The following is a 24,442-nucleotide window of genomic DNA, read 5'->3' as shown; positions in this document are numbered from 1 at the left end:
TAAAACATATATAAAACTTTAACCATAACAACAAACCCAAAGTATCAGTTTTTCCACACGGTGGTCTTGTACGGCACTTCCTAGAATAACTGTTCCACTTCTACACTGCGGGCCTGCTACTGTACTAGGCCTCCGCCCGTTATAACATCAGCCCGGAGATAACTCATTACACGCAGTGTCCACCTTATCATCCTCAGCTAACCCATGTTAGCTGTACACCAAGGGAGCCCATGGCCCTAATGAGTCCCCCACATTTCCATCTCATGGATTAGTTACCACCACCACCACCACCACCATCAGCTAACAAGGGTGACCCCCCTTACCCTTGGGAGCCTCGCCACACTCTCAGAGCCCTCTGTATCCCCTCTTGCAAGCCCAGGGCCCATAGGTCAATACCTACGTCTGGCAGGTGCACTCCATCCCCCAGGAGGTATAACCCCACATCTTTCTCCAACTCCCGGTGGCAAACTACCAATCAACCATTCCTGATCATAAATTGCCCCACCCGTTTGTTAACTTTAATGCGGGTTTTGTTCAGGCGGTCAACAGACCTAGCCAATCTCCAACTCGTCCTGGCCATGATGTCAGACCAGACAATCAACATCCCAGGAAAGTGAGTACTCAGGCGCAGGAAGTCAATCTTAACGTCCCTGATGAGTTCATGGCCCCCCAGGTAGTTACCCCCTACATGCAGTACTAACACGTCAGGCGGCCTGTCCAGGCGCGCAACGTGTAGCACTTCCGCCAAAACCCTAGCCCACTGCATGCCCGGCCCACCTATTCAACGTATACATGCTTCCTCCCTAGCAATCCCTAATTGTCTGCCATTAGGTCTCATGTCTGCCCTCCTGGCCCCCCTGAACACAAAAGAGTGGCCTAGTATCCAGACAAGACCCATCTGGATTCCACCTGAAAGACATGGAAAGAAACCACAGATAACTAAGGAAAAATTTAACCAGTAAACATCAACATGCACCCCATTTTTCTGCCGCTACTCCCCATCCGCCCCTTCAAGTTCCCAATCAGTGGGCCGCTCTCTACTCGACCACCAAGTTTGGTCGAATGTACGAATAAAATCTCTGAGAATCCCAACGGTCGATCCTTCTAAAAGCCACCTCGTACAACCCACAGCGTGTGGCCTCAGTAGCCGCTCCGATGCGGAAGGAGTGCGAAGCATACTGAGAGCTATCCAGCCTGGCCTCTTTCAAACAGCTTCTGAAAACTGCCACAAACTGGAATTTAGACAATTTAAACAGCAGCAAACCATCCTCGTGGATCAGCAACACCCCGTCCGTCGAAGCCCAATAAGTCCCGAACCGCCCAAACCAGACACAGCAGAGAATCCGCCAACGGATATAGACTCACCTTCACCCCTTTACCCATCTGGTCCGTCTTCGACCGTCGAAACCAGACCTCCACTCCAGCCCCCATTAAAACCACATCTTGTGCCAGCAAGCCCCCCGACCCTTCTGGATGGACTTACTAGCTCACTGATCCTGAAGGCGCCAAAAAAGGCCAGCGAGAATGCTGCCCGGAAAAAGGTCGCCCTTATATGCTGAAGAACATACCAAACCTAATTGACCCGCCATTGCCCTCAGGTTGCCAAAAGTCATCGGCCTCCTGACGTTCTTCCGGTTTTGTGCCAGACACAAAAATCCTTCGTACAATCTACCATAGCAGAAACCGACACTCCTGGAAACTAAATAGAGCACCAACAGCGTCACCTCCGCTGCCAACGGGTCCCCTCCGACCTGTCTGACCAAGTCCTGCCATTCGCTCCAGACCTTCCCATAAGCCATCCAGGTGGCCTCACTCACCGATCCCCGGATCCATCCAGCGAGGACTCCTCGACAATCGACCACATCCAGCAGGGACACGGAACACCCTGTCGTTCTGCCGTCAGTGCCAACTCCAGAAACCTGTCCCACTGAAAACGAGACAAGGCGTCAGCCAACGTGTTGTCCACCCCCAGGAGATGTACAGCATACAGAAATATATTCAGCTGCAGGCAGCGCAGCACTAAGTGCCGCAGCAGCCGGACGACAGGAAGCGATGATGCTGAAATACTGTTGATAACTTGAACCACACCCAGATTGTCACAATTCAGCCTAACCTTCAAATCCTTAAATTCCTCGCCCCAGATCAGAATTGCCAGAAACATTGGAAACAACTCCAGCAGCACCAGATTTTTGCACAGGCCTGCTGTCACCCACTCCGTGGGCCAGGGGGCGGCGCTCCAATGCACCTGATAAAAGGCCCCATAGCCAGTGGACCCAGCCACGCGCCTAAACAGGTCCAGGTCCCAATTACTCACTGAGCCGCTCATCCACAGGGATTTACCATTATAATGTGCCAAGAAGGTGTGCCACACCCTCAAATCCTCACGATGCTCCCTCGTGAGGCAGAAGAAGTGATTATATGACTGAATTTGAGCGGTGGCCGCCGACAGCCGTCAACAAAACACCCTACCCATGGGGATGATATCACACGCAAAGTTCAGCTTGCCCAATAAGGATTGGAGCTTCCACAGCTGTATCTTGCGTATACCAATTACTGACTGAATCTCCTCCCTAAGAGCTGCCAGCTTCCCCTCTGGTAGGCGACACTCCATAGCCTCCGAGTCGATGACTATACCCAAAAAGCTAAGAATGGTACTCAGGCCCTCCATCTTGTCCTCCGCCAGCGGGATCCCAAACGTACCTGCTATATGCTGCAATGTGGACAAGAGACCCGCGCACACATTCGTCCCAGGTGGTCCGATGCAAAGAAAATCGTCCAGGAAATGAATTATAGAATTCAAGCCCGAAACATCGCGAACCACCCATTCCACAAAGGAGCTGAAGGTTTCGAACAACGCGCAGGAAACCGAACAACCCATAGGCAAGCAGCGACGTAAAACTTCCCTTGCCAACAACACCCTAACAACCAGAAACTGTCAGGGTGGACCGGGAGAAGGCGAAAAGCCAATTCAATATCCACTTTCGCCATCAATGAGCCCTTTCCGCAGCGGCGCACCCATCCCACCGCTGCATCGAAGGATGTGTACGACACCGTGCAGGCGTCCAGGTCGATCACGTGGTTGACCGAGTCCCCTTTCGGAATGATAGGTGGTGTATCAGCCAAAACTTATTCGGCTCCTTCTTAGATACCACTCCCAGAGGGGAAACCACCAGATCCGGTATCAGTAGGTCCAGAAAAGACCCAGCCATCCGCCCATGTGCCACCTCCTTCCCCAACTTCCCCCCCACTACCTCAGGGTGCAGCAACGCTGACCATAAATTCCTCGCAACCAGAGGAATAACAGTTAACGAACTTGGGATTCTAAAGCCCTCCAAGAATCTCTCCAGCAAAAGCCGGGCAGCCGCCCGGTCCAGGTACCTATTTAGGAAAGATTTCATCCTTCCCCCTTCACCGGTGTCGTCCCTTTTGCTGCTAAACTCCCCCGAGCGACCCTTCCCCTTCCCCCGAGCGACCCTTCCCCCTGCGGCGCTCGCCCACTCGTGTCCTGCGCAAAATGCTGCAGCAGGTCCCGCAGCCCCCCTAACAACACCTGCAGTTGTGTGTCGGGACCCGTGGGGGTGGGCACAGCACCCGCCGCCCCCTGCACCCACAAGGGGCCACCCCAGACAGCGGCCCACCCATTGTGGTCCCTGACCCACCCGTGGCAATACCCCCGTTAACCCCTGCAATGGTGTAGAGAAAGACAAAGAAGACACAGACAATGACTTACATCTCTTGCAGGGGCTCTGCGTCCTCCAACCTTGTAGATGATGGCCCAGGTGTCTGCTGCTTGGTCCTGTCTCGGCCCCGCCTCCCATCCATAGCTCTGCCCACTGCTGCACACCTCCCCGTGTCTGGGGCCCTGGCTATAGCACTCCTATGTGTTCTGCGGTAGCCAACTTGTCTCCCCCTCCTTGCCGGGGATGGGAAAGGCCCTGTGGTTGTGACCATGCTTGACACCTGCCGAGGCCTACCCCCAACTGCGGTAGCAGTGGAGGGGGTGCCCGTGACAGCTCTCTGACTCCACTGAGCGGGCGGGGGGAGGTGCTAGCTCTCGCCGAAGCCCCACCCACTGAGCACCACCTACGATGAGGATTCCGACCAGGCCCTGGACCGATGGAAACCCGGTGCCGTTTCGCCGGCGGGGCTGGCGGGTCCCGCACAGGGGGCTCCTAGCATGGCGAGATGCTCAGGGGAAAAACGCTCTGGGGCCGAGACCACCGGCACTTTTCTGCTCTTCTATATTGTGTGGGGGGGCACATTATGCTGCCTCCCTTTGATAGTATGCTGGTGTAGTGGCCATAACCCATTGCAGGGTGGCCTTGACTTAATGTGCTTACCTTCTCTCGGCCTGCTCCTCCACGTCTAGGGGTTCCCAGGGTTGATACCCAACGACTTGTACACTGACACAGATAAATTCCTTTTAAAAAGGTTTATTTTGCAGTAGAACTTCCACAAACACAATCTCTTAGGGAACAGAGGGCACGGGTGAAGAACTCAGGCACCTTGAAGAGCAGGTCCAGCAAAGTCTCTATTTCCACCCAGAGAGTAGCCATGTGCAGCTGGGTACTTCAAGGCTGAACAAATCTCTAGCCAGAGATCATGGCAGTCAGTACGTTGACTCAAAACTTGAACAATCAACTGAGGGTGAACAGGAACCCTTTTCCACCATACCTGGAACGTTTTCCGCTTCCTCAAAGGTACTGGAAAAGTGTGAATTCATCAATGCCCTTCCAAACTAAGTAACCAGGCACGTCTCAGGATGCCACTTGCCGGCCCTCCTCCGAAGAGTTCTCCCCCGGTCACTTCCAGGAGCTGTGGTGTCCCTCCATGCCAAGAGCACATCTGGACACTTTGAATCCTCCCAGTTACTGCGCCTCAGACCAGCCGGTTCTGAGACTCGGGAACAGACGGATCCCTACCCCAGACCAGACAGGTCTATCAGGGGCCACTGAGAGGAACATGTTGTGGGGTGTCAAACACCCCATAACCGGGACCTCTCACGGGGCTACCCCGGTCCTGGAACCAGGACAGACCACACGGGTCTCACGAACTCCAGAAGCCCGAACACGTGACGCACACCCACTTAAGTACCCCCTCCCAGACTCCTCAGCAGGCCCCGGCACTCCCGCTGATTGGCTCGAGAGGGCCGATACCCAAACATCCAACCAGACTTGATTCTGGCCTGTCATGTGCACCTCACCGTTCACATGACCAGGCAGAACTTTCAAACATAGCCTGGCCAGACTGGTGTTAAGGCTTACCTACATAATTAACCCTCAGAACCTTTATTGTCCTGAGGCCAAAAACTACATTTACCATGCGTATGACATTTGATCCCAAATGTCATCCGCTACACTGGGATCCCCGGGACCACACTGTGCTGCACTTATATTCTGTGTTATGGGCTCCTGGGGGCCACACTCTGCTGCTTTCCTTTATTGTATTCTGGGGCACTAAAGGGACCATTCTGCTGCTCTACTGTAGTGTTTTGTGACCCAACACTGTGTAGCTCTGCTATGTAGCGTCTGGGGGCCACACTGGCTGATATCAGTATTTGGGTTGACATTAGGGTTGCCATCTGTCCAGGATTCACCCAGACAGTTTGGGTTTCGAATCATGTGTCCTAAAACCCAGTCACATTATTCAGACCGGACCATGGGCGTAGCTTCAGGGGGCCTGTGTGCCCTCCAGTGTTGGTCATCTTACTTTAAAAAAGTAATTAGTTAAGTTACAAATCACTTCTCCCAAAAAGTAATTGCGTTAGTAACTCTGTTACTACATTGGAAAAGTAATTAGTTACTCAGCAAAGTAACTGTGACGGGGTGGCGGCACTTGAGGGGGTGGCAGTGGTGGTGGTGTACAGTACTTTGGGGGGGTGGCGGTGCCATCCTCTCCCACCACCCCCCTGCCTCTTACTGATCCCATCCCCCACCACCATTGATCTCATCCCTACCATATCGCCCCCATCACCTCTGTTTTAGAAGTGATGGTGGGTGGGTAGGGATGGGATGGGATCGGTAAGAAGCAGAGGTGGTGGAGGACTTGGGATGGATCGATTGCACTGCAATTCGAATCATCAGACAATCACTTACTTGAATGCCTCCAGGGATGCCTTGATTGGTGTCAGCTGACTTCATTTTTCAGTGTCCGCCCCACCTCCCTACATTCTCTCTCTGGATATGCGGGGCGGTCCAGACAGTCTCTCTGAGTCTCAGCCGGCAAAAGCTCCCCTTCCCGTGCCGGAAAGAACAGCCGGGCAGCACGGCCACGGCGGGCCTCCTGGGCGGTAGATGTAATTGAGGTAACTCCGCCCAGGTAATGGGAACGGAGTTACCATGAGAGGAAGAGTAATCAGATTACTCGTTACCCTCTAAAGTAACTGCGTTAAGTAACTCCGTTTATTTAAAGTGGAGGGCCACCCTGAAAAAAAAAATACATTAAAAATTACTTACCAGAAATGCCTGTTGCTAGGCACATAATCCAAATCTGCCTCTTCCTCCTCCGCGGAGATCTTCTCTCCTCGTCGCGTTGTCTTCTGGGTAATGGGTCGCGCTGTGTTCTGGGAACTGCGTGTCCCAGAACGCAGCGCGTCCCATTCACAAAGCGCTGCACGACTCGCGCATGCGCAGTAGGAAACGGGCAATGAAGCCGCAAGGCTCCACTGCCTGTTTCCCTTAGAAAGAATGGCGGCGCCGGGACCCGAGAGCCGAGGGACGGGTCAGCCTCGGGCGGCCGACATCGCGGGCGCCCTGGACAGGTAAGTCGGCTTATTAAGTCAGCAGCTGCAGTGTTTGCAGCTGCTGACTTTTGGTCACGCCTCGGATCCCCCATTCCTGCATGGTCACGCCTCGGATCCCCCATTCCTGCATGGTCACGCCTCGGATCCCCCATTCCTGCATGGTCACGCCTCGGATCCCCCATTCCTGCATGGTCACGCCTCCGAGGCGTGACCATGCAGGAATGGGGGATCCGAGGCGTGACCATGCAGGAATGGGGGATCCGAGGTGTGACCAAAAAAAATTTAAAAGCCAGCGGTTACACATACTGCGGCTGCAATGTCGGCAGCACAGCTGATGTTTACATCAGCTGTCGGGTGCTGCCACCTCCATTGCAGGTAAGGGTACCCAGCAGTGTAGCATAACGGCTTCACGCTGGGAACCCTACTGCGCATGGGTGAGGCGCAGCTCCCCTCTGCTACTGGCCCAGAGGGAGCCCCGCGGTGATGTCATGGGCCACGGCCTGGACTCCCAGAAGTGGGAACAGGATGCCTGTCAAAGATAGGTATCCTGAACCCCTTCCCACCGAAAGATGCCAATTGTGGCACCGGAGGGAGAGAGGAGACAAATGAGCGGAAGTTCCACTTTTGGGTGAAACTCAGCTTTAAAGAAACCCCAATTAAGTTATAATAATAACTACATTTTCCTTTCATACAAACAGAGATTAAAGTGAATGTAACCCCAAATTTCTTTTTTTATTTAGGCTTGCTCATTGTACCAGTATAGGATTTCATATTATCTGTGCCCAGTGTTGTCACAAAGTTAATCCAGCTCTTTTTTCGGCTAGATAATACTGACACACAGAGACAAACCTGTTAGTTGTTCCCCCTTGCTGTGAGTGACAGGTGATTTGCATATCTCATGCAGGAGCCTTATCCTTATAAAAGGCTTGTGTCTCTGCCTCTCACAGCCATTTAGAATAGTCCTTTGTAGATGGCTGTGTATCTGCACATCCTAAGCATTAAGGTGAAAAAACACCTGGCAGTCACCGGCCCCCCAGAGCCAGCCCCCCCCCCCCCCCACTTTACTTACCTGAGCCTTGGAATTTCACCCAGTGGAGACGTGCTCTTCCTCTGCCCAGGGTTCTCGGCTCTTGATTGGATAGATTGATAGCAGCGCAGCCATTGGCTCCCGCTGCTGTCACTCAAATTCAATGACGTGAGCGCCAGGGGGCGGGGAGGTGTCCAGCATTTGTGTCTGTGGATGCAAATGCTGGACTCAGGAGCACGCCCACAAGATAAACACTCTTAGGGGGTAAAAAAAACAAGAGCTTAACGGGACTTTATATGAAGTACGGGGTTAAAAGGGAAACAAAAATGACTTATTAAAAAATTAGGTTTATTATTTTTTCTATCAAAAGCATGATTACATATTTTTTATGAGGTGTGCAGACATACATATCATTAATATCAAAATGTATCTTTATGCACTCATAGTGACCGAAACAAAATAGGTTATAAAAGCACACCTCAATTGTATACATAAACAACCAAAGGTAATGATAGAATAGACAATTGATAAAGTATTACAGCTACATGAACCTATGACTTCATGATTTTTACATAAAATTTTATAAAACGAGCATAATTGATACAATGTTACAAAAATAAATACTGTTGGAATTGGAGTACCAAAATACACGGCAACTGGTAGCTCTACGCGTTTCGTGGCTTACTGCCGCTCATCAGGAGCAAGCTCGTGATTGAGTAGTGTAGTTGAGCATCATGGGAAATGTAGTTCTAAAACATCTGGGGTGCCAAGGTTCGCCATCACTGGTATATACCATCCTCCACCCTAATTACCAAACAAAGTGATAATAGGAAGAAGATGGAAAGAAAAAAAGAAGAAGATCTACGACACTGAGTGCAGGAGTACCTTGTGTATGGAGAGAAGATGAGATCCTAGGATCACAATGTATGGTGTATAGTTAGCCCAGGTTGTTCCGGTCCCGCCCGCCACCCCTAAATACCCATGCGCCGCCGTCCGGACGCCTCCAACGTCACACGCACGGACACCGTGAGGAGGAGGAGAGAACACCAGCCCCGGGACAGATCACCGCCCGGAGCCGGCGTCCACACCCACACCCCCGGTGACGTGAAGGTGGAACCAAGCTCGCCGGAAAGGCGGCGCCCACCAAGGGGACACTTCACATCCGGCGGTAAAATGTGTGACGCCGATACACAATGGGTGGACGCGCACCACCCCCAACCATAACAATGGATAAGGAAGGCGCCCCCCAGTGCGCACCGCAGCTCCCGACCGTGGCAAAAAGAGGCGACAGGGCAGACAACACCAATGCCAGCTGACTGCACAAGTGTACCAAGGATTAAGCAATACATAAATATAATTTTACCGAAAAATATATATAAAAAAAAATAAATAAATAAATAAATAAAAAAGAAGAAAAAAAAAAAAAAACACGACAATGAAGACTGCTGAAATTAAGTAGAAATTGATGGGTAATAAGACACTTAGACCAATATTGTCCAAAAAATTTAGAACAAAAAGGACCAAATACAGAATTAATGGAGTATAAATAACACCCGTCTTCCATCCCTTATATCAAATAGTGCGGAAAGGGAAAAATTGGGGTTTTAAAATGAGGTCAGAGCCCCCTCTTAGGGGTTATCTGATGTAGGGAGGAGCCACAAGAGCCGCCGGGGGACCCCAGAAGAGGATGTTCGGGGCCACTCTCTGCAAAAAGAGTTGCACAGTAGAGGTAAGCATATGTTTGCTAACACAAAGAAAACAAAAAACACACACACCACCCACAAAGCAACAAAATTTGATTATTTTAAGAGGGCGGGGGGGGGGGGGGGGGGGTTCTTTTCTATACCAACTGTACCTTTGAAAGATAATACACGGCAAGATTTTGATTACTCAACTCTCCAGATTTTAATCAGTAAGTAAAAGGTGGGCTGGTCTGAAAAACTGTTATTCTGGACAAGATGACCCTGTCGTACAGGACTGTAGTAATCAGTTGAATTGATCAAATTTTTTTTGTGCATGGCATTCTTGTCTGGTTACCAGCTATACATTAAAATAAAAATTCATGAATTCGTTAAATTCTTCTGCATCATCATCAATAAATTTTTTGGTCTCTTCTCTTAGTTTCTGAATATTTTCATCTTGCTGAAGGACTTCCTCTTCCTGTAAGGGGACATAATGCAGCTGATCTGTCAGTTTATATGCATGGGCACAATAAAAAAAAATAATAATAATTTTAAAAAGTACATCTTTACACTATATGCACATTTCCTGTTTTTTTATCCCACTAAAATCTGTGTAAATATTGTAAAATACCCGATGGTCCTGCTAAAAATCCAGTGTGCTACTTTCCTGTTGACTGACATCAGCTGGACTTCAGAACTCTGCCTATCACTGCCCCTCTTAATGTGCATACATTGATTTTCTTCCCAGAAGAAGCAATGTTGCCTTGACTCCCAACATCCTGTTCTCATGGAGGTAATGGTCTGTGATGATGTCACAGGAAGTATTAAAAAAACAAAAAACAAAACTGTTTCTCGCTACAAGAACCAAGGTGAAAGAAATTAAATAAATGCTAGAACATGATTTAAAAAGGGGGACAGGGATGCTTGGTGGTAAATTAGGGTCATGTCAGGTGAATCTGTCTTAAAGAGGAAGTAGACCCTAATGGGTTTACTTCCTCTTTGATTCCCTGCAAAGGTAAAGCATAATGGACTACTATGCATCGCATAGTAGTCCATTATGTGCCACTTACCTGACACAGGAGCCAGCGATATTCCCGTTGTCCCCTTGTGTACGGAGCCTCCATCTTCTTGTTGGGTCTCGCTGCTCCGGCGCTGTCATTCGTCTGAGCCACGATGACGTCACTCCCACGCATGCGAGCCGCCACTCGCGGCATATCGCCGTTAACTACGGCGCGCTCAGTGCGTCGTAGACAGCGGTGCCCGTCTTTCGGCAAATATCTCCTAAACCGTGTAGGTTTAGGAGATATTTCTTGGACCTACAGGTAAGCCCTAATCTACAGCTCCCCATGTCCATTCAGACAGAGCTGCGGTTTGGCCCCGCCCCCTCTCTGATTGGCTGACTGACAGCAGCGGGAGACAATGGCACCGCTGTTGTGTCTCAGCTAATCAGGAGTCAGCCAAAGCAGTCGTGCACATCACTTGATAGAGATGGGGCTCAGCAAAGTATTAGGGGGGGCGCTACACACAGGTTTTACCTTCATGCATCTTCTGCATTTACAACCATTTTAGGAAGTGTTTTCAGTCTGACAAAGCAAAACTGCTATGGCCGAGTGAGCATTGAGGGGGGGGGGGGATGCATAAAAAGCCACAAACTGTTTACACCAATTCTGCATTCCTTTGTAAAATGTAAAATTTCCTGGCAGCCACTCTTCTTAGACAGTTAAAACATTTCTAGGGAACCTCTACGACTGATCTAAAAGTCAACTTGTAGCCAGGGTCTGAACATTTAAACTATTCACATATTCTTAAGCTTTAAAACATGCCCTCACTGGCCTCTGTAGCAGCAGGCATGATGGAGCAATTTATCCTTACAGTTCACAGCAGAAACACGGAAGTGATTCAAGTCATATTTTCCGCAACTCATCTTCTATCCCAGTATTGACCCAACAGCTCTGTAACCTCCTCGCAACTGTGACTCAGCAGTTTAGCTCATTGCAGTTCTTCAGCAGCTCATCTACCCCTCCCGGCAGTTCAGCTTCCCCTAGTACCTGCTCCCCAGCAAAAACCCAGCATCTCATCTTCCCCTCCCAGCTGTGATTCGGCAGCTCAGCTCACCCTGATACCTCCCCCCTACCCCTTCCCCAGCAGTGTCCTAGCAGCTCAGTTCCCCCTCCTAGCAGTGACTCAGTAGCTCAGCTTACCTTTCCCAGCAGTGACCCAGCAGCTCAGCTCCTGCTTCTCCCTCCCAGCAATGTACACAAAGAAAGCGTGCTCGGGAAGGGAGAACAAAAAAAAAAAAAAAAAAAAAAAAAGCGCTAAACTGCTGAGAAAGTCAACTTTAATAACCTTTAAGTCATTATATAAAATAAATGCACACCACACATGATAATCCACTTTTATATATTCTGAATGAATGTGCGACGTCACGGGCTCGGCTCCTCCCCTCTATATGTGGGTTGCCCTCCGATAGGGCTTCATCAGTAGATCTACTGACGACGCCCCAGAGGGGGACACGCGTATAGAGGGGAGGAGCTGAGCCCGAAACATCAGTGACCGCAAGCTCATGGTAGCGGTGAAGGAGTGGACGTATATACTTATGCTGTTTTTATTCTTGGATCTTGTAAGTGTACCTAATTTTGGGGCTGCTTTTAATAAAAGTAACAAGCAGAGAGCACTATGGAGTTTGTTTGTTATTACATGTGAATGATCGATTTGAGAGAGAAGCTGAGCTGTAAGTGGTGAGGAAAGGGAAAACTGCCTTGATTTAATCTCTGAAGCGGTCAGTGCGAGCACACTGCTTGGAGAGAGCAGGACGATCAGCTGTTATGGCGTGGCTGAGAGGAAAGGAGTGACCATTATATGAGTTTTTTTACTCATCTGGGGAGGTGAGCAGGCAATTTGGCTGGTGAAGATTTACATAAGCATGGATCTCAGTTAGAACAGATGAGCACAGCGTTGGATTGTTTTATACACTGATAAATTAACCAGGTTATATACATATGGACTGGTTTCACTGAGATAATCATTCGGAATATATAAAAGTGGATTATCATGTTTAACCACTTAAGGACCAGGCCTCTTTTTCAGACTCGGTGTTTACATGTTTAAAACAGCTTTTTGCTAGAAAATTACTTAGAACCCCCAACATTTTATATATTTTTTTTCTAACACCCTAGAGAATAAAATGGCGGTCATTGCAATACTTTTTTTCACACCGTATTTGTGCAGCGGTCTTACACTTTTTTTGGGGGGAAAAAATAAAAAAAAATAACTTTTGAATAAGACAACAGTAAAATTAGCCCAATTTTTTTTTTATATTGTAAAAGATAATGTTACGCCGAGTAAATTGATACCAAACATGTCATGCTTCAAAACTGCGACCGCTCGTGGAATGGCGTCAAACTTTTAGCCTCAAAATTCTCCATAAGCAACATTTAAAATATTCTACAGGTTGCATTTAAGGCGTTAGAGGAGGTCTAGGGCAAGAATTATTGCTCTACCGATCGCGGCGATACCTCACATGTAGGGTTTGACTACCATTTTCCTATGCGCTCGCTTCTGCGCGCGAGCTCGACGGGACGGGGTGTTTTTAAAAACCTTTAATTTTTTTCTTATTTTAATTGATTTTATTTTTACACGGTTTAAAAAAAAAAAAATAAAAAAAAAAAAAAAAAAGGATCACTTTTATTCCTATTACAAGGAATGTAAACATCCCTTCTAATAGAAAAAAGCATGACAGGTCCTCTTAAATATGAGAACTGGGGGTCAAAAAGTCCTCAGATCTCATGTTTATTTGGAGATATAGATATAGATATAGATATAGAGAGAGAGAGAGAGAGAGATATATATAGATAGATAGAGGATAGAGATATAGAGATATATAGAGATAGAGATATATAGAGATAGAGATATATAGAGATAGAGATATATAGAGATAGAGATATATAGAGATAGAGATATATAGAGATAGAGATATATAGAGATAGAGATATATAGAGATATATAGAGAGAATATATATATATATATATATATATATATATATATATATATATATATATATATATATATATGTATTTATTTATTTATTTTAAGACGTATGGGCGGAAGCGGCGTTTTGACGTCACTTCCGCCCTCCTATGGTATAGAAATGAGTGGGGGCCATCTTAGCCTCACTCGTCTCCGTACCCGATCGCCTCCGCCACTACCGACGGCTCCGGTAAGCGGCGGGAGTGGCACCTCTCCCACCGCTGATAGCGGTGATCTCGTGGTGAACCCGCTGCGGAGACCATGGTTATCGTACACATGACTGGCGCCTGAAGAGATGGATACCTTGGTTGTGGCAGCAGCTGCTGCCATTACCGAGATATCCCTCTTCAAAAATGGACGTACATCGGCGTGCGCCGGTCGTAAAGCGGTTAAAAAAAGTTTTATATAATAATGATGTAAATGTCATACAGTGCTGAACTATAAGGAAGTAATTGTTCCTGTGGGGGGTTCACATTAATATTTTGATAATACACTATTACACGATGTCCTTGATGACGCCCTGGAGGAGGGGTGAAAATGCGTCAACATACTTCCGGTATTCCGGAATGCACAACATTCTGCTGCTAACTCTGATGATTTTTTTTTTTTTTTACACCGAAGCCTGTTTTTGCCAAAAATCCTGTTAAGTTGCACATTGAATGCGCTTGATAATTGATGCCAAACATTATTTCACTATGAGTTCTCTCTCCGTTTCCCCATCTATGGAGTGTGGTATATCTTTCCCGTCTTAAAATGTCTCCCTGCAAGATTTTACTGAGGAACCATCCAGCATTTCCCCAAATCATTTGATCAATGCCTTTTTGATCCCAGACTGCGAAGCTGAGGGTCCAATCGTTGTGGCGAGTGGAGACACCAAAGGGGGAGCCGCTTCATTGATTCAAAAGTTTTGGAGCACTGTGGCACTTTTCACTGAAGTACTTTTAGATTTTATGTTTTTGTTTTCTCTTAATATTGCTACATTAGGCACTGTGTATTAGGATGTATATTGCTTGATATAGGCTGCTAGCGCTGTTTTATATATTTTCCACTGTTTCTATATAGTTTCAAGCATATTGCACTTTAGATTTTTTTGTTGTCTGGCACAATATAGAGTATGGAATTTCAGATCAGCTGTGCCCAGTCTTGCCACAAAGAGTTAATCCAGCTCTGAGCAATCGTTCTTGCCCCCTTGGTGTGACTGACAGGTGATTTACATATCTTGTGCACTAGCCTAAGACATGCATTATTTTTTTTAATTCCCACCCCTACTCCTTTCTTCAGCAGCTCAGCGAGAATTGACTGTTCCACACCTCAGCATGGTTTGGCATGCCTGAGTCATGTGGGGACTTTTCTGGGTTTTGACTGGATGTTAGTGATCATAGCAGAAGTTCATTGTAAGAAATACATAGGAGAAAATGCATATTGATAAGGGGAGTGTAGAGGTGGGCGGGGAGTCCGACATCACAAATCCACCCACTGAGACCTGGAAAACAGACCCGCCCACAGAATCTGCAGTTTTTCGGGTCTCATAGCAGACAGAGGGGAGACATTTGACAGATAAGTATATATGATGGAGGAGGAGGCATGTATATCCTTCTAGATAACCAATATTGCAGTAGTTTAGAAATCCACTTTAAAGCGGAGGTCCACCCTAAAGTGGACCTTCCGCTCATTGGAATCCTCCCCCCCTCCGGCGCCACAATTGGCACCTTTCAGGGGGGAGGGGGGGTGCAGGTACCTGTACATTACAGGTATCTGCACCCACTTCTGGGATAGCTCTCTGCGGAAAGGGGCGTAGATCTATGCCCCTTTCCAAAAGTCCCCCGCTGCCTGCTGGGAAACACACAGATCCCAGAGGCAGCGGGTCCATCCTTATTGCGCAGCGCGACTCGCGCATGCGCAGTAGGGAACCGGGAAATGAAGCCGAAAGGCTCCACTTCCTGATTCCCATACCCAGATGGTGGCGGCAGCACCCGAGAGACGATCGAGAGATCGGCTTCGGGTGCCGACATGGCAGGCGCGCTGGGCGGGTAAGTGTCACTATTTTAAAAGTCAGCAGCTGCAGTATTTGTAGCTGCTGGCTTAAAAAAAAAAAAAAAAACACGCGCGGAACTCCCGGCGGACTCCCGCTTTAAGTGTTTCTGCTGAGAATTTTGAGGATGAAATATTCCACAGTAACTGCAGCTACAGGGGTCAGTGAGGGTATACTGTGAAGCTCATTCACTGCTTATTAAGAATCATTAAATATTCAAAAACAAATCTGTGGCCAGGTTATAGAATCTAGAGTGTAGCAGACAGTATGAATGTGTTATAGTATACCTCATCGCTGATGTCATCTGGGTAGTCATAGTATGTGTCAGGTTTAATGCCATCTTGAAGCATCTCTTTTAGATTGCTGGCAAACTGATAAAGCACTTCATCTTCATCTTCATAGCCATATACATGTCCATCTTTTCCCACAAGAACAATGTATTGTAGGAATGGAGCCACGCCTTCTGAGCTCTCCAGGACGCCAAGGACTTCCATTTCAGTTGGTTCTGGAAGGTAAAGCCCTTTCCACCTCTCAAGCATATACTTCTTACCCGAGTACATCGTGCCATCCAGGCCACAGATACGCACGTTTATATCCTTCATAACTTCGTTATCTGGTAGACGTATTTTGGCTTCTCGGTTTTTTGTCACAAAGTCAGATACCAGGAAAAGGCTGCCAGCTGCAGGTGGACCAAAGAAATACATAAACATTATGATTTGTATCCAAATTCCTAGTACAACTTGGGTATAAACCATTTTACACATGGATAAACTGCTATATCATGGTGGTAGTGCCATGTAAACAAACTTATGGCCCCTATAACAGCTTGTTAACTTTTTAAGAGCGAATTGCGGACCATATTGTAGAAGCGAACCAGTGGCTTTACAGCTGCCTGATTGCAGCTACAGTCCCCGGACTCCCCTGCTTATCTTGAGAGCCTAGGACTGAAAAATAAATACATTTTAAAAACCAACTAGGTGCGGGCGTGGCCGCGGCATGAACATATGAGGACATGTGGCTGAGGAGCTCCGTCTGCCCGCCAGCCTAGTAGCATCCACAGCAGCCTTTCCATTGGGAATCTCGGCCCCAATTATGCCTCCTAAAGCAGCGGACGTCCCCGCAGCCTCAACGGACATCTCGGCAATGATCCGGATCGCTGGATCTTTATTTTGCTGACCGGAGCCTCCATGGCCCCTGAAAGGTTACGTTAAGCATCCATCTTGTTTCTGTCAGCCATCTTAATTTTCAAACTGTACATATTGTAAAATGGAAGTTTGTGAACACCCCTTTAACTTCTCAGATAACTGTCTCAATATGAGCTTCTTCTAACTCAGTTGTTCTCACACACTTCTCTAAAACTTTCACACATTTTCTCAGCATTCCTTCAGCTACTGGAGAAATCATGTACTGTCTCATGTTTTTGTTATCTTTTTCTCACATTCTTTTAGCTAGCTTAGAACAATAGCGTTATGTCTTGACCAGCTGTAACCGTCTTGATGTCTACTGCGCATGTCTTATTCTGTGTGATGTGTAATTTACTATATGAATCACTTTGTGATAACTCAATACAATTAGTTCTCAAGGACCAGTGTGGTGCGAGTGTCATTCTTTGAGAACTGATTCCAGATATATCTGAAATTATACAATACATTTGATCTAAGGTCTGAGAGGTTGAAGGGACCACCCTAGACACAGGACTAACCCCTTTCAGCCCCCACGATTTTGGGTGAAGCGATGGGAAATGCAGATCTCAGGGCTCACATTCTTTCCCTCCCCACGAAAGCAGACTTAGAGCTATTTGCTACCAGGATGGAGAAGGGCCCAAGGCAAGACATTGAAGCACTGCAGACACTGTACACATTGGGGGCAGAGTGGAGGCAAATTTGAATGAAGTTTCACCAGCCCTGCAGGCTCTCCAGGAGCGCTGCAAAAGACAAGATCAGGTGATTGACTCTTTAATTGATCAAATGGATGACTTTGAGAACAGGAACCGCAGGGTTAATATACGCATCAGGGGCATGCCTGAAACCACAGGTCCCAGAGACATGGTACCCTCCTTACAGGGTCTCTTTAAACAGGTCCTAGGCCGGGATGCACTCTACTATATTGAAATTGATTAAGCCCACAGGACCTTGCGTCCACCATCTGACGATGATCTGCCACATTTCCTGCAGCAACTGGGTCTCCCACCCATTGCAATACCCGACTGGAAAACTGCACCCGAAATCCCGTTTCCGATGCGATCTCAACAACCTCCTTGGCGCACCTCCTGTCGTTGAGATCGGAACAGACGCCGCTCCCAAACTGACACCCGCTGGGATATCCTGCACACTCCGCCACATTCAGAACCTGAAGAAACATTGAAACTTTAGCGATTTACAAGTTTCACTTTTTGGGTTGATGTGGTGCAACTTGAAGGGCCCATCAGGCCCCCTCCCCTTTCTTCAAAGAGCATTTTTCTGAAATTATACATTGCTGCCGTGGATCTTTTTGCACTGGGCGGGCGCATCTTTGATGTCGCTTTGCCCTCCTGACCTCACAGACTGGGTTGTACTGAGGTGCTCACACCTAATGCTGTGCATCTTCCCCCACATAGGTCAACTCCTAGGAGTTATGTCCCAAATTTGGGACCCCTGGCTACTCACTGACACCCCCTATTGCCGATTGGGGTGCTGGGCGGGGGTCCCCGACTAGCTGGGTGTGGATACCCTGGGAGACCCTTATGGTACCTCCCCTACTTGTAAAGTTATATGTTTTACTATGTTTTCGTGCTTTGTGTTCTTAGATTTTTTTTTTCCTGTTGTTGCTGTTTTTACAGTGCTCAATGATACACGGGTCATTTATCTGCAGACTATTGCATCCTTCTGATTGGGGACTGGGATCCTCCTCTGACAATCTTACCATATGGCTTCTCTGAAAGTGTTGTCATACAATGTCCACGGATGGGCTCACCTAACAAACGCAGTAAGTTGTGGATCAAAACTATACGCCTGGGGGCAGAGATTCTCTTTCTGTAGGAAATACACTTTCACACTGACTAGCCTGAACATAGTCCCGTTATAACAAAATAACGTCATCACGTTATGTACAATCGGATTTTCCAACAACTTTGTCCGACCGTGTGTATGCAACAGTTTCGGACAAAATCCGTCGGACTTGGTTGTCAGAATGTCCAACCATGTGTACAAGGGCTTAGTGTTGGATCACAAGAACAAACTCTCTGCATATGCAGACGACGTCCTATTCTATGTGGCAGACCCACTGATTTCCCTCCCCAACATTATGACAGAATTGGAAAAGTTTGGTTTTGTCTCAAGTTTCAAAATTTATTATTCGAAGTCAGAAATTCTGTCACAAAATATTTCCCCAAGCCTGCATACACAGTTGCAGTCCTCTTTTCCCTTTACATGGTGTAGCGCACACATGAAATATTTAGGGGTCCACCTAACCGCCCCCCTCTATTCTCAACTGTATAACAGCAACTATGCTCAATTGCATTCATTAAATATATCTGACAGGGACGGAGCCCCCGTTTGATTTCCGTACCTTACAGAGACTCAAGCAGATGGGAGGCCTGGGAGTCCCAGATGTACGCATGTACTATGAAGCTATTGCCCTCCAACGGATATTGGACTGGCACCATGGAGTATTTACTAGGGAGTGGGTACTGTTAGAAAAAAAATTTGTCGGGCCGCAATTTTTCACACGCCCCCTGGCGTGTCCCAGGCGTATAGAGGCTTGTCGGCCTATGTCTCCCCTCTAACCACCCATGCTCTAAAACATTGGGATGCCCTAAACAAATCAGGAAAGCTTGCCCCCCCCATTCCCCCCACTGGCACCCCAGGAGGTTTCCCATGGTTCTCCCCAGGGGAACACCCATCCTTCCTCCGCTCTTTGATATCAGATGGGGAGTTAAGATGTGTCAGGTTCTTTCATGCTCAGGGACTGCTCCCACTGGAGGAGCTTAGAGCCCTCTATGGAGGATTTCCGATGGACGGCTAGAGACATGGGCAGCTTCAGCATTTTGCGCGTGGATTACCACACGCCATACGCTCACCCACTTCTTCTACCCAGTTTGAGAAGCTGTGCATGACCTCCAATGCGATCCCACATTCCATATCTGTTCTTTACAAACTACTTCAGACACAGGGGCCCCCTGGGAGACCCACCTACATTTGGGAATGGGAGAGGGACTTGCAACATGAATTCACTGATGTTCAACTTAGCAAACTGTATCGTCTTACACAGTTTTAAAGTACTGACTAGATTGTACAGGGTACCCACTAGACTTAAATATACCCACTGTCTTCAGATGACTGTTGGCGGAAATGTGGCCATAGGGGTTCATTCCTACGTATATGGTTGGGAGTGTACAAATTATAATATATATATAATTTTTTTGGTCAAAAACACACGTAAAAACTTGTGACAAAACACTACTCTCGTGTAAATGCAGCCTAAAGCAAACTTGCCATGGGAGAAATATGTGGGCTGCCCTTCTGAGCTAATGGCTCACTAACCTGAGTCTATGACCGGGAACAAAATATTAGTATCATGAATTCTGACTTCACTGACTTTGTAAATTGCATGCTTGTTCCAGATCTGTGACACATTACTGACTAAATAAAACCAGGCGCAGAGACAATCGGAAATTGCTTGGAAGGTTGTCCAAAATAGCTTTGTATGCTATAGTATTAACAGTATCCTTCACTGGAAACACCTGAACAACAACTTGGAGGGGGCCCACCATATAGTCCAGCTCTTGGGGGAATTTCAACCCTGCACTTGAGTTCCCCCGTTCCCACACACTGCAAATTCAAAAGGTCTTAAGCTATCCATAGATCGAAAAAAATAATTATATATATATATAAATTTTCGTTCAGCCAGAAGATTCCTCCATCCACACAAACGGGGAGGATGGAAGCATGCTCCCACCACCTTGACTTACGTTTTTTTTCCAGATTGTTACTGAGCTCAAGGGCTTCCCCAATTGCCTTATGCGTGGTAGTATTCTTCGGGAGAGAGTCTTGTGTCTTTCTTTCCGTTTCAGTTTGCTTGGTATATCCATTTTTCCTGTTTGCACAAAAGAAGACATTAATACATTTATTGTTTTCCCCAATTAAACCCCAGCACAGGTGAGGGCCCAATGGTTAAAGCCGAACCCTGAGGTGAGCGGAAGGAGAGAATGTGCTTTCAGAACGGAATGCATAGGCGAATCAGATGCGTTCCCATAGAGGATAATGGGCTTGTAATTTGTACCGCAATGCCCAGAAAATGCGAATGCAACGCACATATGTGAACCACACGCATTTAAATGAATGTATTTTAAAAATGTCCTGCGAACTGGATGCAGTTTAAGCCGCATCTAATTCGCATAGGTGTGAATGGGGGCTTAGAGAAATCAGGGGTTTCAAACTGGAGTTCCTCCTGCTGTTGTGAAATTACAGGTCCCATCATGCCTTTGCCTGTGGGAGTCATGCTTGTAACGGTCAGCCTTGCAATGGCTCATGGGACTTGTAGTTTCACAACAGCTGGAGGGCCACCAGTTTGAGACCCCTGCTAGATTTACACTGGGCTACCCATTCACAGCTCAGTGTACATTGCCAACACACACCTCAGTGCCGGGATGGATAAACTCCCACAAACATGCACAGGAGTTACATCATCCCAGCCTATCAAGATTGCGGAGCTCCCCAAATCAGAAAAAGCCGGGAAAAAAAATAAAAATAAAAATAAATTAGATGTCAGCACTGGTGGGGGAGCTCACAGACATCACGCTGCTGGAGGAGAGGCTAGTATTGGAGCATTTGGTTTTACCTTAAAACTGGGTTCACACTGCCCTATGGAGCGGCTCACAGCAGGTGAAAAAAATAATCAACTTTGATTGTCAATCTGCAGTCAGATTCATAATGGGGAGACATAGTAGGACAATGGTTTCAAAGAAACCTTGTCACCAGCCTAAATCCATTGTTATTCACTTGCACGTGCCTCTAAATTTCCAAAAAATGTAAAATTAAGCTGCTGGCAGGACTTTTTTCTGACGTCCTGCCAGCGCACCGCTGTAGTGTATTGTGGGCTTTCACACAATAGTGCAGCTTCTTTAGGGCGTTTTGCAGGCGCTATTTCTAACGCTATAGCGCCTGCAAAACGCCCTGGTGTGAAAGGGGTCTTAAAGTAGAACTATAGGCAAAACATTTTTTCTTCATTTTGGATAGAGCATGCTATCTGTGTTCCATTAGAGATTTACCTTCACTTCCTGTCCCATAGACAGGGGTTATATATATATATATATATATATATATATATATATATATATATATATATTATTTTTTAATTTTTTTTTTATACTTTGTGCCTGGCCTTGTGAGAGCGGATTGATGAGATGCTTGTACAAGTTGGTAACGGCTTGTAAATATCAAACCGACAAAATCCTTGTCGCTTCTGATCATACAGAGAAGGAGGAACAACATCAGTTCCTCTCTATTCAGTGCATCAGATGCCACCAGTCAGAGTGGTCCCGGGCTCTCCCATCATCTTGGTATAAGCACTGAAACTCAAGGACATTGTATGGCATCCTATGGGTGGCAAGTGATTAAGTAACCTTTTGAAAAAAAAAAAAAAAAAAAAAAAAAAAAAAAAAAAAAGTATATTTATATATAGATATAAGTTTTCTGAAACCTTTGGTCAGGCTGCAGTACCAGATTTCACCTGTGGAAATCTGAAGTTTGGAATCTAGTAAAGCGAAGAATCTGCATTGCTAAGGGCCTATGACTACTGTGTGTGCACGTGCGCGCATTTATACATAAGGGTCAGATACCAAATATTAATTTAGCAAAAAAAAATAAAAAAATCCCTTTTAACATGTACATAAACGCCAACAGTGAACTTCTCTTATCTGCTTTCATGGTAATATACCATTGAAAACATTTTGTTATATCTGTTGAAAAAAAGAATACATGTTGATTCTGTCAGCAGTTAAAGTGGAGGGCCACCCAAAAAAAAAATATATATAAACAAACAGCATTAATATTCTTTAAAAAAACAAACAAACAAAAAAAAAAAAAAACCCACACACAGCCACACAAACGCGCACAAACCCCATTTGAAAAAAAAAATTTTTTTTTTTACCTTGCCAGAAACCCCGGTTGCTAGGCAGTCTTCCTAATCCGCCTCTTCCTACTCCGCGGTCATCTTCGGTCTTCTCTCCTCCTCGCGTTGCCTTGTGGGTAATGAGGCGCGCTGTGTTCTGGGAACTGTGTGTTTCCTAACACAGCGCGTCCCATTCACAAAGCGATGCGCAACTCGCGCATGCGCAGTAGGAAACGGGCAGTGAAGCCGCAAGGCTCCACTGCCTCTTTCCCTTAGTGAGGATGGTGGCGCCGGGACCCAAGAGCTGAAGGATGGGTCAGCCTCGGGCGGCCGACATCACGGGCGCCCTGGAAAGGTAAGTGTCCTTATTAAAAGTCAGCTACTTTTTTTTTTTTTTTAACTGCTGACTTAAAAAAAAAATCCCCACTGGAACACCCCTTTAAGTGAGCCGATAACACTACGTGGAGCACAGGAAGTTATCTCAAGATTATCAGCTCTGCCCAGTCCACCCATGTGAACTACAGAACATCCCCCTCATCTTATGGAGAGGCCGTTTTCTAGAATTGTAACATTTCCTGTTCTAGGGTGACAAAACTGCTCCTCTATAGATACAGTGCAGTGAGCATTGTCATCCCAGAACAGGAAGTGTGTTACTGGCAGGATCAACAGCAATAAAAAGGTATACAAATACAGTAGATCAGCAGTAATGGAGTAAGGTGCACTCACCTTTGTGTATATTCCATGAAGGAGGGTGGCATTTCAGTGTGGGAATAATTTTTGGGAAATAAATGATCCATTGTCTGTGCCAAAAATAAATAACACAATTAGGGGAAATGAAGCACTTTAAGACCAAGCATTTTCAGTGTACATGTAAAAAAAAAATCTGTATTTCTTGCTAGGCACCGTATATACTCGAGTATAGGCTGACCCACCTAATTTTACCACAACAAAACTGGGAAAATATGTTGACTCAAGTATAGGCCTAGGGTGGGAAAAAGCAGCAGCTATTGGGTAAACAATGCCCATCTGCAGCCGTACCTTTGATTACGAAAACAGCGAGCGTCTCCCGCTGTGTTATGCAATCTGTTCGGCCGGCCATTGTAACAAAGCCCCGCTTCCTCCTCGTCTGTGATAGACGGAACGCTGATACCGTTTCCCAGCATATCAGTGTTTCTCTATCACAGACGAGGAGGAGGTGGTGCTTTGTGGACGGCCGAACAGACTGCATAACACAGCGGGAGACGCACGCGGTCTTAGTAATCAAAAGGTACGGCTGCTGTAAGGCTCACTGCCGAGGGGGGGGGGGGGTGAAAAACTTGGCTTATACGCGAGATTATACGGTAATTAAACCCCAAATATATTTCTAAAGCAGAGGCCCTATAGCAGCGATGGCGAACCTTGGCACCCAGATGTTTTGGAACTACATTTCCCATGATGCTCAACCACACTGCAGAGTGCATGAGCATCATGGGAAATGTAGTTCCAAAACATCTGGGGTGCCAAGGTTCGCCATCACTGTTCTATAAAATAAAATGGGTGCTGCTTTTTTTTTGTCCTATAATATTTGCACAGCGATTTTTGCCAAACGTATTTTTTGGGAGGAAATAAAATACACTTTTAAATTTCGATGCACAAAAACACAATATAATACCCAATTGTTTTGGAAATTATAAAAGATGATGTTAAGGCGAGTAAATAGATACCAAACACGTCGCGGTTTAAAACTGCACATGTCCGTGCAGCGGCAACAAATGGCGCAAGTTTGCTTATTTATAGGCGACGCTTTAACCTCTTTCTGACCGCCTCACGCAGATATACTGCGTCAGAATGGCACGTACAGGCA

General features: G+C 46.8%; 1 protein-coding gene across 1 annotated transcript in view; it reads right to left on the bottom strand.

Annotated features, from left to right (window-relative positions):
- Nucleotides 1-9,649: 9,649 nt before the first annotated feature.
- LOC143935169 (uncharacterized) overlaps nt 9,650-24,442 on the bottom strand; it is a 17,324-nt gene continuing 2,531 nt past the window's right edge. Inside the window, exons 2-5 of the mRNA XM_077458827.1 lie at nt 23,326-23,399; nt 20,459-20,583; nt 15,798-16,189; nt 9,650-9,929 (exon numbers count right to left, since the gene is read on the bottom strand). Of these exons, the coding sequence (XP_077314953.1) occupies nt 9,810-9,929; nt 15,798-16,189; nt 20,459-20,583; nt 23,326-23,396 (708 nt within the window). The 5' untranslated portion in view covers nt 23,397-23,399 and the 3' untranslated portion in view covers nt 9,650-9,809. The remainder of the gene's footprint in view (nt 9,930-15,797; nt 16,190-20,458; nt 20,584-23,325; nt 23,400-24,442) is intronic.

The sequence above is a fragment of the Lithobates pipiens genome, unplaced genomic scaffold (genome assembly GCF_037356315.1).
Source record: "Lithobates pipiens isolate NorthernLeopardFrog02 unplaced genomic scaffold, aLitPip1_a1.2 Scaffold_28, whole genome shotgun sequence".
Taxonomy (NCBI): domain Eukaryota; kingdom Metazoa; phylum Chordata; class Amphibia; order Anura; family Ranidae; genus Lithobates; species Lithobates pipiens.
The sequence above is the reverse complement of the archived record's forward strand: the minus strand, read 5'-3'. Positions and strand labels throughout refer to the sequence as shown.